General features: G+C 32.2%; 1 protein-coding gene across 1 annotated transcript in view; it reads left to right on the top strand.

The window, feature by feature from the left end:
- The first annotated feature begins 3857 nt into the window (after nt 1-3857).
- The window catches only part of LOC145249449 (uncharacterized), a 64658-nt gene continuing 52603 nt past the window's right edge, over nt 3858-15912 (top strand). Inside the window, exons 1-3 of the mRNA XM_080111009.1 lie at nt 3858-3935; nt 6966-7193; nt 10084-11753. Of these exons, the coding sequence (XP_079967135.1) occupies nt 6974-7193; nt 10084-11753 (1890 nt within the window). The 5' untranslated portion in view covers nt 3858-3935; nt 6966-6973. The remainder of the gene's footprint in view (nt 3936-6965; nt 7194-10083; nt 11754-15912) is intronic.

Raw genomic sequence — 15912 nt, 5'->3', positions numbered from 1 at the left:
ACAGGGTGGTTGATGACCTTGGTCGCATAGGATAGAATTTCCTGCAAAGTTCTTGGCAAAGAGTTTGTCTTTGTCTAATGCTGTAGTTTGCTACAGAAACAGCATAAAAGAGTCGCTAAAAATACACCAAGCACTTCTATTGCAAAAACCTGGAAGAATGGGTCAATCAGTAGCATGCCAAGTATTTTCTAGGTGAATTAACCCAGAACTAGATAGATAAGGAAGGCTCTATAAACTGGCTAAAAAGAAGATCATTTCACTATGATGAGAAGAGGATTATAATGGTTTCCTAAGATCAAGGCTTGATGACCAATGCTTTATATTGGAGTAGGGGCATAAAGCCCACCAGTGGAGTCTCATCGGTAGAAACATATTTTTGCATGTGGAAATTATTTTGCAAGATACAAAGTAAACATGATCGCAAAGAACCTGTGAACGTTAAAATTAATTGTTTCAATAGAGCTGACAGTGAAGAAGCTCATTTCTTTTCCTTCCTGGAAAGGAACTAAAAAGAATCTGTTGACCTTCAAATTAATTGTCTGTCTATTTCTACTTAATTGGGAGAGAAAGAAATTTCGTTTCTGAATTTTTGAGATGAGGATTGTTTGTATCATTATTATTCATATTATTTACATTCTTTGGACTACTGTTTTCATTTTGAGTGTGTAAACTTTTTTCTGCACACACGCACACACATGCATGCATCAGTCCAGCCACACTTACTTTGTATACGCTCTACTGGACGCTATTTCATAAGTTGGTTTAGCTTACATTAAAAGTTTTATTGAATCATATATTGTCTTCAACTTGTTACTTTTCTCTCATTAATACATTCTTGTATTGTTAACACATTCTTGGAACTTTCTAAACTTTCGTATTCTAGAAACTCTTTATTTTTCATTGTCTTAAGTCACCAATAAAAATGAATTTTGCATGGATAGATTTTGTCATCCTTTCTTTTCATATTGATTTTCCCTCAACACTAACCCTAAATTCTGAGTCACAATACAAAAAAAAAGGTGAAAATATAAATTTTGAAAAAAAAAAAAAAAAAAATTCCCATCTAAATATTCTGTTGTTTACATCATCAAATGTTATTGACAATATAAATGTTTCTCTGGCATGAAGTTGGCAGGCAATGAACTGCTGTCATGCAAGAAAAGTATTTGTAACAAAACAGGATGTGCTTAATTTCATCCAAGCCCAGGTCATCTCCGAATTGTTGGCATACTGTGTAAGCCCCTTTGGTTAACCTCAAATGGATGATCGTTGCTGGCTTTTTTAATTTACACAATTTACAAATAAAGGAACCCATTCCATGGCAGATGTACCAAACTCTGGTATTAAGCAAATATCAAATCTGTCCATTAAAATTTTTTTTTAGTCACTGCCTATCAAGGCCACTTGAAGATAAGGGTTAGGGTTAGGGTTATATGCAAAAATAAAATAAATGAAAGCCGAAACACCATTGTAAATGAAAAAAAAAAAAAGCATTCAGGACTCCTTCTCACCAACGCCACAATTCATACCAACTCTTCTTAACTTACTGTAATTTACAATACAAATTCTCAACATCTATGCTTTCTCTAGGCTGTCAAAAACTTGACTCCCTATCCTCTCCAATTTGTCCTTTATGGGGAGGAGCAGTCATTGGTTTTTAGGGATGTGCTCATGCCAGTTTTGGGGTTTTGCTTTAGGATATTTTCTAAGGAGGAAGATATTTTTGGGATGAACCTGTTTCAGAGAAATATTTTCAATGAAAAAGGTTTGCAGGATTTATAATCGAATGTGAGAAAATGAGAGATATTTTCATACAGTAAACAAAAACAAAATAATAAGTTAAGAAGGCATATATTCACAGAAGAGATAATTTATACATATTTAAAATGGAAGGTCTTCAGCAATAGGAAAACTTAGAATGTGTTGAATATTTTTAGAGTTCTTGTAAAAGTAAGGGAGTTCATTAGCTAAAACATTAGAGAAAGTCTGGGTTGATTAATTAAGAGCTGTGAGTTTCAGGGCCAGGAAAATCATATTCCAAACTTCTTTGCTCATTTTTATAAATTATAATTCATTGAAAGTTGTTTATAAGAGTTAATGTTCATTTGATTTCATATTAAGATTGGAATATTTAAATGAATAAAGTTTATATAGATTGCAGACAATAAGTCAATGAGATGTGTGTGTGTGTGTGTGTGTGCGTATGAGTGTGTGTGTGTGTGTGTGTGTTCGTTAATGTCTGTGTGCATATGAGTGGAGAGAAATGTTGCAGAGATGACCACCCAAAGTGGGACGCCAGCGACACCGATCTGCAGATTCGGATCGACTGGGTTTCACTGGTTTATTGAAGAAAAATCTGACTTTTAAAGAGTTTGAGTAGCTCTCTAAAAGACCATTTCAAATAAATCCAGAAAGTTTTCTGATTGATTCAAAATATAATTCTTTGTTTTTATTTAGGATAGTGTGTGCGCAGACGATATGCGTATAAACATGTTTGTGCATCTTGATTTTGTTAACACATCGACGCTACACCTTCTGATAACCACTATTCCTCTCATATGTAAATTAATGTCATTTGTATGTAAAGTCCCCATCTACAAATTTAAGTTTTTCTTTTCTTTCTTTTTTCCGTCCCCGAGCCTGTCATCTGACAAATAGAAGCACAACCGTTTGTAAGAGTAAAATCATCTATTACAGGGTTATCTCCCGTGTTTGTCATATTGAATTTGCTGCACAACTCTTCCACATTAAAGCATACGATAAAGCTCAATAATTCAATAAATTATATTTGTATTATTTTTGTACTGAATCATTTTTTTGTAATCTTTGTAATTTATACTAAGTTTCTCGTGAAGAGTAAATATGTACATAATAATCTTTTTACCCAAAATGTAATGGTTTAAATGATCACCAATGTAAATAAACACTAAAAAAAATTAATAAATTTTTTGGTCAAAATGCCGATGAGAACCAGTGGTTCTCAGAACCACCTAAAAACAGCTTTAAAAGCTGGATTTTTAGAGGTATTTGGGTTTGTTTTTAACGAATATTACATTTAAAATTGTCGCCAACAAATAATTTTTTTATGATATCAAGATCTTTATTATTCCAATGCATTCTCTAATACTTTTCCGTGATCGCCATGTTTTTTTTTTCCACTTAAATTCGCATGTTCACTTCGGTTTGTATTGTCAGCAGTGAAAAAAACACCATTGAAAACAATAGGGAATACATTGGATAATAATGGTTTTAATATCCTAGAAACTATTTGTCAGCGACAATTTTAAATGTGATATTCATTCAAAACAGACCCGAATATCACTAATAATCATCTTTTTAAAGGTAAGTCCTTAGTTGGTACTTATCGACATTTTGACTGAATATTTATTCAATACATTACAAAAAAAATCCCTAATTCAATATTCCAAAAAGATGATTATTAAATTTAAATTGTAAACTTTCATCTAATACATATTAAAATGTTAATTAATTTGCCACCAGTCTTTTCTCTTTTTCAGCGTATTCACTCTCTTTCTGTCTGAATCGATAGAAATAGAGAAAGAACGGACATCTAAAAATAAGCCGTCAATATGAAAATGTCAAGTTTTATGTCAAACCAGTTTTGACCGGTTTGCACGCACGCATCAGCACGGCCGATTTAGACAAAGAAAATGTCCACAAAATTTCAATTAAAAATAAATCAAAATCATTCGCGATGTTTTCATTTTAAATAAAACTATATAATCAGTTTTGATGTTGCTGGATTTTTTTTTTTACTGTCTTTCTTTTTATTTCCTCTTTTATTTATTGACTAAAAATCGAAATCTTTTTTTTTTTCTCTCTTCTTGTCTCTTCTCGCTTTCCGCCATAATAGAGTTCTTTCTTCATCCCATCTTTAATTTCTCTCGACTGCGTTCTTATTTCATTGACAACAGGCAAGAATTTTAATTCATTTTTATTTTATGTTATGAGCAAATATCTTTTAAAATAGATTTGGTGCTTATGCACTTATGTTACCGTGTTGGTTTTTTTTTAAAATAGTATTTTCAATATAAATTGAAGTTTTACGATATATTTGTTTTTTTTTTATTAAATTGTTAGGTGAAAGTACAGAATAGTTACAAAACACCCTCCCCTCCTCATGTTAATAATGGCTTTCTAAATAATAACGTTAGATAAGATAAGTGCATAAGTACCACAGACTTTATCCTTATATTCGCCGATGTTTTGAAAGCTAAACTGATGCATAAAAAAGTTTTCAAAAAATGTCTTCGTTCAGTCTAAAAGAAGGACTACTTCGTTCGTCGCCATTTTTGACAGCGAGTTGAAGTCAATATGTTTGCAGTTGTAAATCGTTGGGTTTTCTCTCCTTATTAACTCTCTCGTCCGATCCATTTTATTTTGCAAATGTATTGTTTACTTCTAACATTTTTTTTTACGTTTTCGCTATTTTTTTTTAAATAATACAAGTATTTTAATATTGTCCAACTCTGCCAGTCAAAAACATTTTGACAGAAAAATTTTGCTTTTAGTTGTTGTCGATAAAAAATAACTGCGAATTTTAGTTGTAATAAATGTTTATTTAAAGGAATTAAGATGAAATAGTAGTAGTATCTTATCTTTAAATAAAGATGGCCACTTTGCTCAGAATCGATATTTACGGTAACTTTAAAGGCTTGTATTAACTATATTATTTATTCAAACGAACCAATTTCGGGTGAAAGCATTACGTACTTATGTATGAAATTAGTATAAATTCCAAAAATTTTGAAAATTTATTCAGTAAAAAAAAAAAAAAAATGGTCATTGGTCAATGTGGCCAAAATAATTACGGTCAATGTCAAGATTCTTTCCAAGTCCCAAAATATCTTGACAATGATGACTTGTCCAGGTCTTCGGGAGTGCTTAAAACGAATATAACATTTAAAAGTGGCATAGAAAAACAGTTTTCAATCATGATATGAAGAAATTACTTTTTCAAAAAGGGGGATCACTTTTTTAAGTGAATTTAACGTAAAATGAGCAGCCACTTTCTGGCCACTTTTCCGCCTTAACAATCACCTTTGAAATGACGACTTTAATTGGTTTTCGGATATGCTAAAAACGAATAATGCATTTAAATTTGCCGCAAACAAGTAGTTTTCCGGATATTAAGCAGTGTAATTCCAATAAATTTTTAAACGATCGTCTTTAAAATGACGACTCCAATAGGTTTTCGGGTATGCTGAAAACGAATACTGCATTTAAATATGCCGCAAACAAGTAGTTTTCAAGATATTAAGCAGTGTAATTCCTAATATTATCAGTGGTGGCCATTTCTGTACGTGCAAGCGCATATTTTTAAATACATCTATTGGATCATTTTTCTTAATTTTTGAAATTTATACTAATTTCGACATGACGCATAAGTAAGTGTTCACCTTAAATGTGTTTGTTTACAAGCTCACCGATCTACATAAACACACATTTTTACGCAAGTAGGTCACAAATTAGCAAATAAACCAAAATGCGTTGCTTTTTTTTTAAATTTCCAAATTATTTCCTTAAAAATAATTTACGTCGGTAATCCCCTTATTCTGTTAAATTGAAGCGGTTGTTAGCTTACAGCAACTTTTTATCACGTTTCTCTTGACTGTCTTTTTTAATAATATATATATATTTTTTAAATCGTTTTGTTTTTATGGGGATGAGGCATCCTACCGGATACCAGACATTCACCCACTATTTCAGTCACTCCAACCCAGCGATCATTTTTATTATCCAACTCAACATGTCCAATCAAAAACAGTTTGACATGAAAGTTATATACAGTTAAAAAAAATTTTAAATAAAAAAAACTGCGAATTTTGTAACGGGATCCCAGGTATGCCCTGATGCCAGATGATGAAAGAGATAGACTGGATTCAGCACAAAGCCAGAGTGACGACCGAAATCGACAATGTTGCCACACGGACTTAGGGTCATGCACATTTCACGTGCCCTGAGCAACAGAGAGATATTTTCCAGTGACCAGTGAGAGTCTAATCACCCTTGAGGGGTCCACCACTAGACAAGTAAGAATGTAGCCCTGCTAGGTTGCATCTATGGTCCTACGAGCCGGGAGCGATGAACACGGCCAGAAATACATCACAAGTATGCTCCCGTGAACCAGGTTAGCGACGGATGCGGCCCGGCCCTCGGACAACAGAGGGCGTTAGGGTTATAATTTTAGTCATAATTAAAAATAGCAAAAAAAACAAAATCACTTTTTTTTTCTATTTTTCTTATGAACCAAATAAATAATTGTAGAAAAGTCATTTTTTTTTTTTTTTTTTTTTTGCTTAGGATGGAGTCAACAGATTTTTTAAATATGTGGTTTTAAACCAATACAACAATACTTACTTTATTGTCATGTCGAAAATATTTTAAAAATTACAAAAGTTCATGGAGTAGAACAACTGCCATTGTGTTTTTAGTAGAAAAAAAAGTCTATTGCTATCAGTTAAAAACGTCAGCCATTAAAGTGATGAAAAAGGAGACAAGTATGTCCCTAGTATTCACAATGTTCAAGGTGTTTTATAGTATAAATATAAAAGTGACCTTGTCTATGTGTGTGTGTGTGTGCAGAATGGTCTCTACTAAACTACTCTCTCAATCTTTTGTCTACAAACTTGAAACTTAATATATTGGCTAATCAGACCTGTAGATCAAATGCAATTTGGTTTTTAGCCAGAACAAAAAGCTACTAACGGGTCAAAATTTAAAAATTGGAACTTGGCAGGCATAAGTCGAACTAATGTGTATCCTTTATGCACATGCAAAAATGTACATTTATACGTTTAAATCGGTTATTTTGTAAAGTTTTAATATGTATGTGGCCTTAGCTCAGATGGTAAAATATAATGTTTGATTTGTTTCTTTTTTTTATACCAATATCCCTTCCCAATTAAAATGTTTTAATTTTCTTGTTTGTTTTTTTTCTCCAGTTTAGTCGATGGATAATACTTCGTCATCAAGTTTAGTAAGAGGTTCTCTGGAAGAATGCATTGCTAAGGCCCTACCGACACAGTCTGATATGGGGGTGCAAAATCTTGCAAAAACCCTGCGAGATATTGGAGTGGAGAGTCCAGATGATATTCAGTATGTTGAAGCAGCTGACCTTGCTTCAGTTCTTAAACCAATCCAGATCCGTAAACTCCTCCAACAAGTGAAAGGTATGTTGGGTTTGATTGATCTGCGCGGATTTTTGTGAATATCTTACAAAGATTTGTTATATAAGGTGAGGATGTAGGGGAAAATATAGATGAGGAAGAGTTATATATATATATATCAGTGATGGTACGATTCCAATATTTTTCACAATTCCAATACAATTACCAATTCCAGTTCCGATTCTTTATAAATCTCTAAATATTTAACTAAAGAATTGTTATTTTCCCCGATTTCCATAAAAAAACGCATGTTAAATATGCAGATATTTTCTTAAACGTAAAAATACACTTATGAAGGATGATCTGTTGATTATAGTTTTATTGGTATTTTAAAATCAATAAATATTTATTATTTTATCATTATTACCAGCAATGGAAGATTTTGCTTTAAACAAAATCAAATGAAAAAAGATGATCAAAAGAATCGTTATGACATCAGAAAATAGGCACCAATTTTTTTTATACCAATTCTTCCAAATGTTTCGATTTTTCTGATTCTGATTAATTATCCCAACAGTAATATATACATATATATTGGATCCTTAAATATATATACACATATTGTGACATAATCCTTAAATTGGATTATCTATTTAAATGAAAATTTAAATATTTAATTTTAGGCTGACAAAAAAATGTATCGTTTTTTTTTTTGTAGTTTTTATATTTTATCACCGAGGCAAAATGAACATGGAAGAGAAAGAGTATAGAAGAAAGAGAGAGAGATAAGAAAGACATTCAGCGGGTGAATCAGCAAGCGAGGTGACCAGGTCACCCAATCAGCGACATGCTTTCTGACCCCTGTTAGTTACTAAGCGAATAAGGAAAGAGAGAGAAGAATAAGGAAAGTACGGGGGAGAGAGAGAGAGGGAAAAAGTCATTTTAGTACAAGACACTCTGCCAAGCCGGACGGACATGAAAAATTCCCATCCCGACAAACCGAAACAAAAGGAGATAATGCTGGGGAGAAACTCCATCTCAACAGCGAAAGAAATGAGCTAATGCTGACTGTAAAATGTCGAGGAACATGGTGCACCAAAAGATATTCAGCGGAGAATAATCAAAACAGTGGATGAATAATATATAAGGAATATATCGCATGTCACGAACGGTCATCTGAAGCAAATAAAATGGTGGTTAAACTTCACGTAGAAAAATAGTAAAATAAAAACTGTAAGTCGTCTTTGCATACCTCTTTTTCGTATATAAAATTGGCGAGTTCATTTTGCCATTGTTTTGTTTGTATTGATGTATTTTTTTTGTATTGATATATTTCTCGTCTGCATTTTCAGATAGTAGATTAAGATACCCCTTCCACACCCTTGTAATCTGTTTTTTTTTTTTTTTTTTTTTTTTACTTAATCTCCCCCCCACCCCACCATTGTTTAATTTTTATAATAAAATTAACTTTAAAACGTTATCACTGGTGTCCGTACTCATTCTTTCTCGCATGCTGTTATATTCGTCCTCGTGTCTCCTTTTATTTTTACCCTTGTCACATGTGAGATAAATATTTGCTTTTTCGTAAATTTCTTTTTGTATCCTTTTGTTTGCTTTTTATCTACCCCACCTTTTTATCGCATGTGTAACAATATATATATACTAGCAAAAGTATCCGTCGTTGACTGGGTTCAAAAACATCCTACAGAAAATGGACTCTGATTTATGAAATTATGATAGGTTATGAAAATGAAGGGTTGTAAAGAGATAGCTTTGAATTTGGGGGTATCAAAACCAAAGCAAAATATGATGAAAGTAAAAATAAAATAGATAAACCCCATAATTTATTATACCATACCTGTTCATACTGAAACACTTATCACAATATTCTATGGATCTATATTAAAAAACCTTGTTAAACTTTGTGACGTATTTCCATTCCATGGAGGTCAGGTGCGAACGAACACCCCATAATTTTATTATACCATATTTCTTCAAACTGAAACATAATTATCAAGTATACTTATGCAGATAGATATGAAAAGTCTTTATTAAAGTTTGTGCCTATTTCCATTCTATGGAGACCAGGCGCGAATGCAGACCCCACAATTTTATTATACCATCCCTATTTAAGTTAAAACATACTTATCAAAGTATTATTATGTACATCTATATCACAAACAATTGTAAACGTTTTTTTTTTATTAAAAATTTTTTTTTTCCATACTTTGTGGACCATGCGCGAACGCAGACCCCACAATTTTAATAAATCATCATTATGCCAGATCAAACATACCCATTCCTGTGTCTTGATACATCTTCTATCATTATATGTGATCAGTTTTCTATAATAGTCAACCATATAGGAGCCTATCCATGACCAGACACACAAACAGACGTTCAATTTTATATATATATATATATATATATATATATATATATATATATATATATATATATATATTAGTGGGGGGACGATTAATTGGAATCTGGGAAAATCCGAACTTTTTGTGATATCAGAATCAGAAAAATTTGTGTATATTTTCTGATGTCAAAAACGATTTCTTTAATTATCTTTTTTTGTTTGATTTTGTTTAAATACTTGCCATAATAATAGAATAATAAATATTTATTGATTTTTAAACTACCAGTAAAGCTAAAATCTATAGACCACCTACCAGTCTACAAAGTTAAGGGTGACTGTGTGACTAGGTTTGAGTCTCCCGACTGGAGTAATAATCACTTCCTACACTGATGATTGTGTAGGTATAAAAATAAAAATTAATGATATGGATTTTTTAAACATAACTCAATATTCAAACTGAGGAATATTTGAGCATGTATTTTGTATGATTAAAATACTGGGGAAAAAGTCTAAGGAAAAAAATATTGGTTGACTCAACTTCAATTTAATAACATATATATTCTCTTTGTTTTCTTTTTTTTTTCGCAGCGGATTTGAATCAAGGAATTGCCCAAAAGATGGGATTCTCCAGTCAGGCGGAACAAGTTCAGTCTGCCCTTGTTGCTTTCCAAGAACAAAATCTCCAAGCACAATTGCCAACAAACCTTGCAGGAATGTGTATCCAAATTCCTGCCGCAAATATTTCTCCATCACTTAGCATGCAAAGCATTTCTTCTTCAGAGAAAGTCCCGGATTCCATCCGGACATATTCGGAACACAATATTTCCAAGACTATCTTGAATCCAGTTTCAAAGCAGTTTCCGATCAATTACAATTTTACCGGATCAAAAATGAATCAGCAGACGTCAGAAATTCTTAATTATATTCCAGTCCCAAATAATATGAACCAAGACAATTCGAATCTTAATTTAAGGGTTCAAGTTGCCAATCAACATCGCCCGAATAGACCCTTTATGGTTGATTCCATTCACATTGACGAAAGCAATGCAACAGGACCTAAAGCGGTCAGTCCTAGCTTAGCAGCGTTCCAAGGAATTGGGAAAACGCAGGGAGATGTTGTCAATTTATCTCCAACTGAGATAACAAACTTTGATTCCTCAATCTGGAATTTGGAAAATAGCACTAAAACATTGGTTTCAGCACCGATTGTTGTCAGCGACGACAGTAATTCCTCGGTTATATGTGAGACTTCAAGTTCGCAACATTTGGAACACTCTCGCAAACAATCAGTGAATGAGACTATGGATATGAATACGTCAACCTCTGACTTTCTAACCCGACATTCTTCAGACTGTGATACTTTGGTTGAAGAGAGTTCCACAGACAGATTAAAAAACTTCAAAATTCCCTGGAATATGATGCCGCTTAGTCTCATGGATCGGTTGGAGAAGCATAAGCAGCCCGAGCAGAATCTTCAACGAGAAATGATCCGAGTGGTCGTTGCTGAAATGACCAAGTTGTGTGCACGTCCAACACAGCGCCAACTTCAGGAAATTGCGCATAAAATGGTCATGGATTATCCTGAATCTTTGCTGGATCCCGCAGAAAATTCTAAAAGCCAACGTGGGTACAATTGCATCTTTAAGCAACTTCAGACACATTTGGAAAGCATGAATCAGTCGGACCGAGGACAATTTAACTATCAGAAGAAACCCGTAGCTGTCACGCAGACAAAAAATCCTGGGAAGTCCCGTAGCAATTACGGTTGTCTTAATTGGCAGCCATTGAAGCTCCCACCGAATGAGACCAAGTGGAGTCTAAGGGTGAAGCAAGATTTTTTGAAAAACATTTCAATGATTCCAAATTGGGATGCAGAGCAAGTGACGAACGACATGACCAGCACTTATTTCCTCCAGCGGAAGGATATTAATAATGGTACTTCGATTTTGACTCTTTGCAAAGACTGGCCTTTTCTATTCGAAGAGATCGGCATTATGGTTCATTTTAAAGAACTTACAAACATTGACTTGAAGATTCCAATCCAAGAGATAAGGAATTTTCGAGCACGGAAAATTATTGATTTTATGAAGACAATTAAGTTGTCTGTTGGCCAGGTTGAAGTAAACAAAATACTTAGGAATTTGTCCGAGGATGATTCTAATCCGGAAAATCCAGAAGACAGTGAAGTTACAGCGATGATACCACTTATAATGCTCTTCTTGAATGAAGACAGAAATATTCTATTCCCTATGGCTTCAGTAAGTTTGATTATTTTCTAAAAATTATTTGGATAATAAAATTGATTTATATATATATATATATATATATAAATCTAAATGCAAAGAATGGAATGTTGTCAGTCTTGAGAAAGGAAGACAAAAACAAGTGAAATGTTTAAATATACACACACACTTATATATTTATTTATTTAATAATTTATTATTTTTTTGTTGATAAGTCAAACCTCTACACAGTGATGTACTGTGTGTGACAGTGTTTCATTATATATATATATATGTGAATAAAAAGGAAAAACCTAAGAGAGTAAAAACAAAAATAAAATCAACGTTTCGTCCCTATTTCAGGGGACATCATCAGGATTTCCAGGCGAGGATGTACAGGAAGACGGTCATATATCACATGCGAAGGAGGAGAAGTTCAGTTCTCTTTCTGTTTTGACTTGAGGAGGTTGATGATCGGACCAAAAACCGGTGACGTTTGACTCTTGCTTATATCTACAGCTGCTGCTGCTTCTGATTGAAGTGTTTGCATATGAATGACTGTTACCAACTATTTAAAGGATTGCTTCCATTGGGGCAGGGTGTGCTTAGATGACGGAAACTAAAGTAATTTCTTCATATCATGAAAAATAATTCTCTGTGCCACTTTTGAAGTATATATTCGTTTTTTCGGGTGTGCTAAAAACGAATATATACTTCAAAAGTGGCACAGAGAATTATTTTTCATGATATGAAGAAATTACTTTTTCAAAAAGTGGGAATCAGTTTTTGTCAAAAATTCTCTGACATCAATAGAAAGTAGGGAGATCAGAGTTGGGCTGGGGATAATGGTTGCGAAATTTTGCAAGATCGCGATCCCCAGCTCTGATCAGGAGTCAAGAAACACGAGGCTTGGAGACCAACCTGTGCATCTGTACTCTTATTATCAGTAATATAGAACGTCCACTGAAAGTGTTCGTCATCTAAGCACACCCTGCCCCAATGGAAGCAATCCTTTAAATAGTTGGTAACAGTCATTCATATGCAAACACTTCAATCAGAAGCAGCAGCAGCTGTAGATATAAGCAAGAGTCAAACGTCACCGGTTTTTGGTCCGATCATCAACCTCCTCAAGTCAAAACAGAAAGAGAACTGAACTTCTCCTCCTTCGCATGTGATATATGACCATCTTCCTGTACATCCTCGCCTGGAAATCCTGATGATGTCCCCTGAAATAGGGACGAAACGTTGATTTTATTTTTGTTTTTACTCTCTTAGGTTTTTCCTTTTTATTCACATAACGTCTAAAGCATCGTTTATATCTTGCTTTATTTTATTCATATATATATATATATATATATATATATATATATATATAAGAAAAAGAAAATTAAAACTGTAAGTTGAACTTTACAATCAAAATTTATTGTTCGACTGAATACTCCAAAAAACAATTTACAAAGTCCTTATTCCGAGGAGTTTCAAAGAATGCTATTCTTATTATTCTTCTCATCAGAGAAGATAAAGAAATCCGCAAACTATATTTGTAGCAATGCTAGAATTTGCTAGTTAAGGCATTAAGTGAAACCGTAATTTATTGTAGTTATAAATTTTTTATATATAAATACTGTTATTTATATTAGTTTGAAGTTTACTATTGCGTATATCAGGTAAACACTACATCCCTTTGTTTTCATTAATATATATATATATTGATGATTTCCCGATTCCGATACAATTTCTGATTTTGATACAATTCCCGATTCCAGTTCTGATTCTTTTAAAATTAATAAATATTTAATGAGAGATTTGTTAGGGTTTTTTTTTTTGTAAATTTTCAAATTTCTGGGTAATTTCCATATATAGTTTTTTCTCAAATGTTTTCCTTGTAATTGATTGACGATTGTTAGACAAAAGATTTATTTTTATTTTAAAACAAAGCCAGATTCGTCGTTAGTGTGCAACATACGACTTGAAAGTTTTCATAAACAGTTGAAAATAGTCAATGATTGGTAGGCAAAATGAGAAAACAATGTAAGAACAAAATATTTAACAATGCTCCTATCATTGTTACGAACGAATTTCTAAATAGTGTTACTATTTAGAAAACTATTTTTAACATGTGGAGGACATAGGCTTTGTTAACTATTCTATGCCTTCTCTCTATGAATGAAGTTAAAATTTATTTGAATTCTAAAAATTTGGTGGCTATTAAATTGATTTGCTTTGCTGTAAAGAAAAACGAGATGCAAATAATAATAATAACAATGACAAAGTTTTAGATTAACACTCTCAGCTAACTCCCCATTCCAAAAAGAAATTTTACTTTTATAGGTGATTTCATGTGAAACCCTTAAAAAACTTAACGGAAAAAAGCAATCATTTTAGTATTTAGCTAGAAAAATGTATAAAGATTCTTGTAAAAATAAATTTTTATTCATTAGAAAAATTTTTTTCCCAGTATGCCACACAGATTAATTAAAAAAATTAATTTTGTTTTAGAAACAAAACATCGACTTCAGTTTCATTGTTGGATTTTTTACAATAATAAACATGGTTTTTTATACTTTTTTTATGTTTATTCGTTAGATAAAACTATAAAAAAAAATTTCTGTAGAAATTTGTTTGGCACTTGTGCAGTTTAATGAAGACATAAAAGAATGAAAATATTGACAAAAGGTTATATTGTACATATCCGTTTTGAACTGAAAATCTCTGAAAAAAAATTTCACTTAATTTGATCAAGTAGTTTTTTTTTACAGCGGAAAAACATGTTTTTATGACAGCACGTTGAAGGATCTTTTCTTAATTTTTGTTTGGATTTTAGAAACGCCACGGGGAGATAACTCCAGTTAAAGTGCCGACACTCTCTCCCCATCTTTAATACTAACTTTTCTTCCTAAAAATCGAACCTTTTGCTCAGTATCATAACAAATTGTTTTTCCACTATAAAACAAAAACTACTTGATGAAATTAAGTGAAATTTTTTTTTGGAGAACTTCAATTTAAACTTTTTTCAATATTTTCATATTTTTAATGTCTTCATTAAACTGTACAAGTACCATTTGTTTTTATGACAAAATAAAATTTGGCATACCTTTTGGTGAACCAAAATTGGCGGATTGAAATCTGGCATACTGGCGTCCCCAAAATAATTACCTGACGATTAGTATGTAAAATAAGAAAACAGTGTGGGAAGAGAATAGTTAATAAAGCCCGTCCTATCTCAAGAATGCGTTTCTACATAATAAGGTACTATTTAGAAAAGCATTCTGAACATTAGGAAGGATTTCTGTTAACTATTCTGTACCTTCCCTCTTTGAAGAAATGTTTGTATTTTTTTCTCACAATTATACGCATTTGGTTGATTACTAGATTGATTTGTGTTACTGTAAAAGAAAAACAAATCACAGATACTACTACTACTACTACTAATAATAATAATAATAATATTAATAATAATAGCAGCAAATGGGATTTTACATTTTTAAATGATTATTTGGCAAAAAGAAAAAAACAATTATTATTATTATTATTATTATGATGATGATACTCATTTCCGAACCATTCTTGCTTAATTGCCCAAAAATCGAAAATTAAACAAAATACACATATGGCATAACATTTTCAATCGATTGTTAACATTTATTTATGTGTTTCTACCTGCATTTGTTTAATTTTCAATTTTGAGCTTTTATCAATGGTCCTTCTGCGGGGGTTATTGGATAGCTTTCTTTTTTTTTAAAATTCTAACTCAAAGAGGAGACTAAGTTTGTTTTAAACCAAAAATACACTTTAAAAGAAGTTTAAACGCAAGTAAATTTATTCAGGTATGTAGAAGAGTCTTGCCTTTGATAACATTTATTTGTTGCATATTTGTTTATCATTTGTTTTCTTTTTCTGTTAATTACAGTAATAAATGTCCCGATCCCATCCGATAAAGGTACATATAATTTTCTTTTTAATGAAGAAAATCTTCAGAATGTTTTCTCTTTATGCATTTTATCCAACCGCAGAGTTTCATCTATATTTTTCACTTGCATCTAAAGAGAAGCGCGATAAAACTTTAATTATTTCAGAAGAAGCTGATGACAGACACCACTAATGTACAGCTGAAGCCAACAAAATTTAAAAACCTGAGCATTTAAAACCTTTTAATAATCAAGTGAACTCCCTCAGAGGGGCGCATATAGACATT

The sequence above is a fragment of the Euprymna scolopes genome, chromosome 28 (genome assembly GCF_053919585.1).
Source record: "Euprymna scolopes isolate OS-2025 chromosome 28, ASM5391958v1, whole genome shotgun sequence".
Lineage (NCBI taxonomy): Eukaryota > Metazoa > Mollusca > Cephalopoda > Sepiida > Sepiolidae > Euprymna > Euprymna scolopes.
This window is presented reverse-complemented; position numbering and strand designations above follow the sequence as displayed.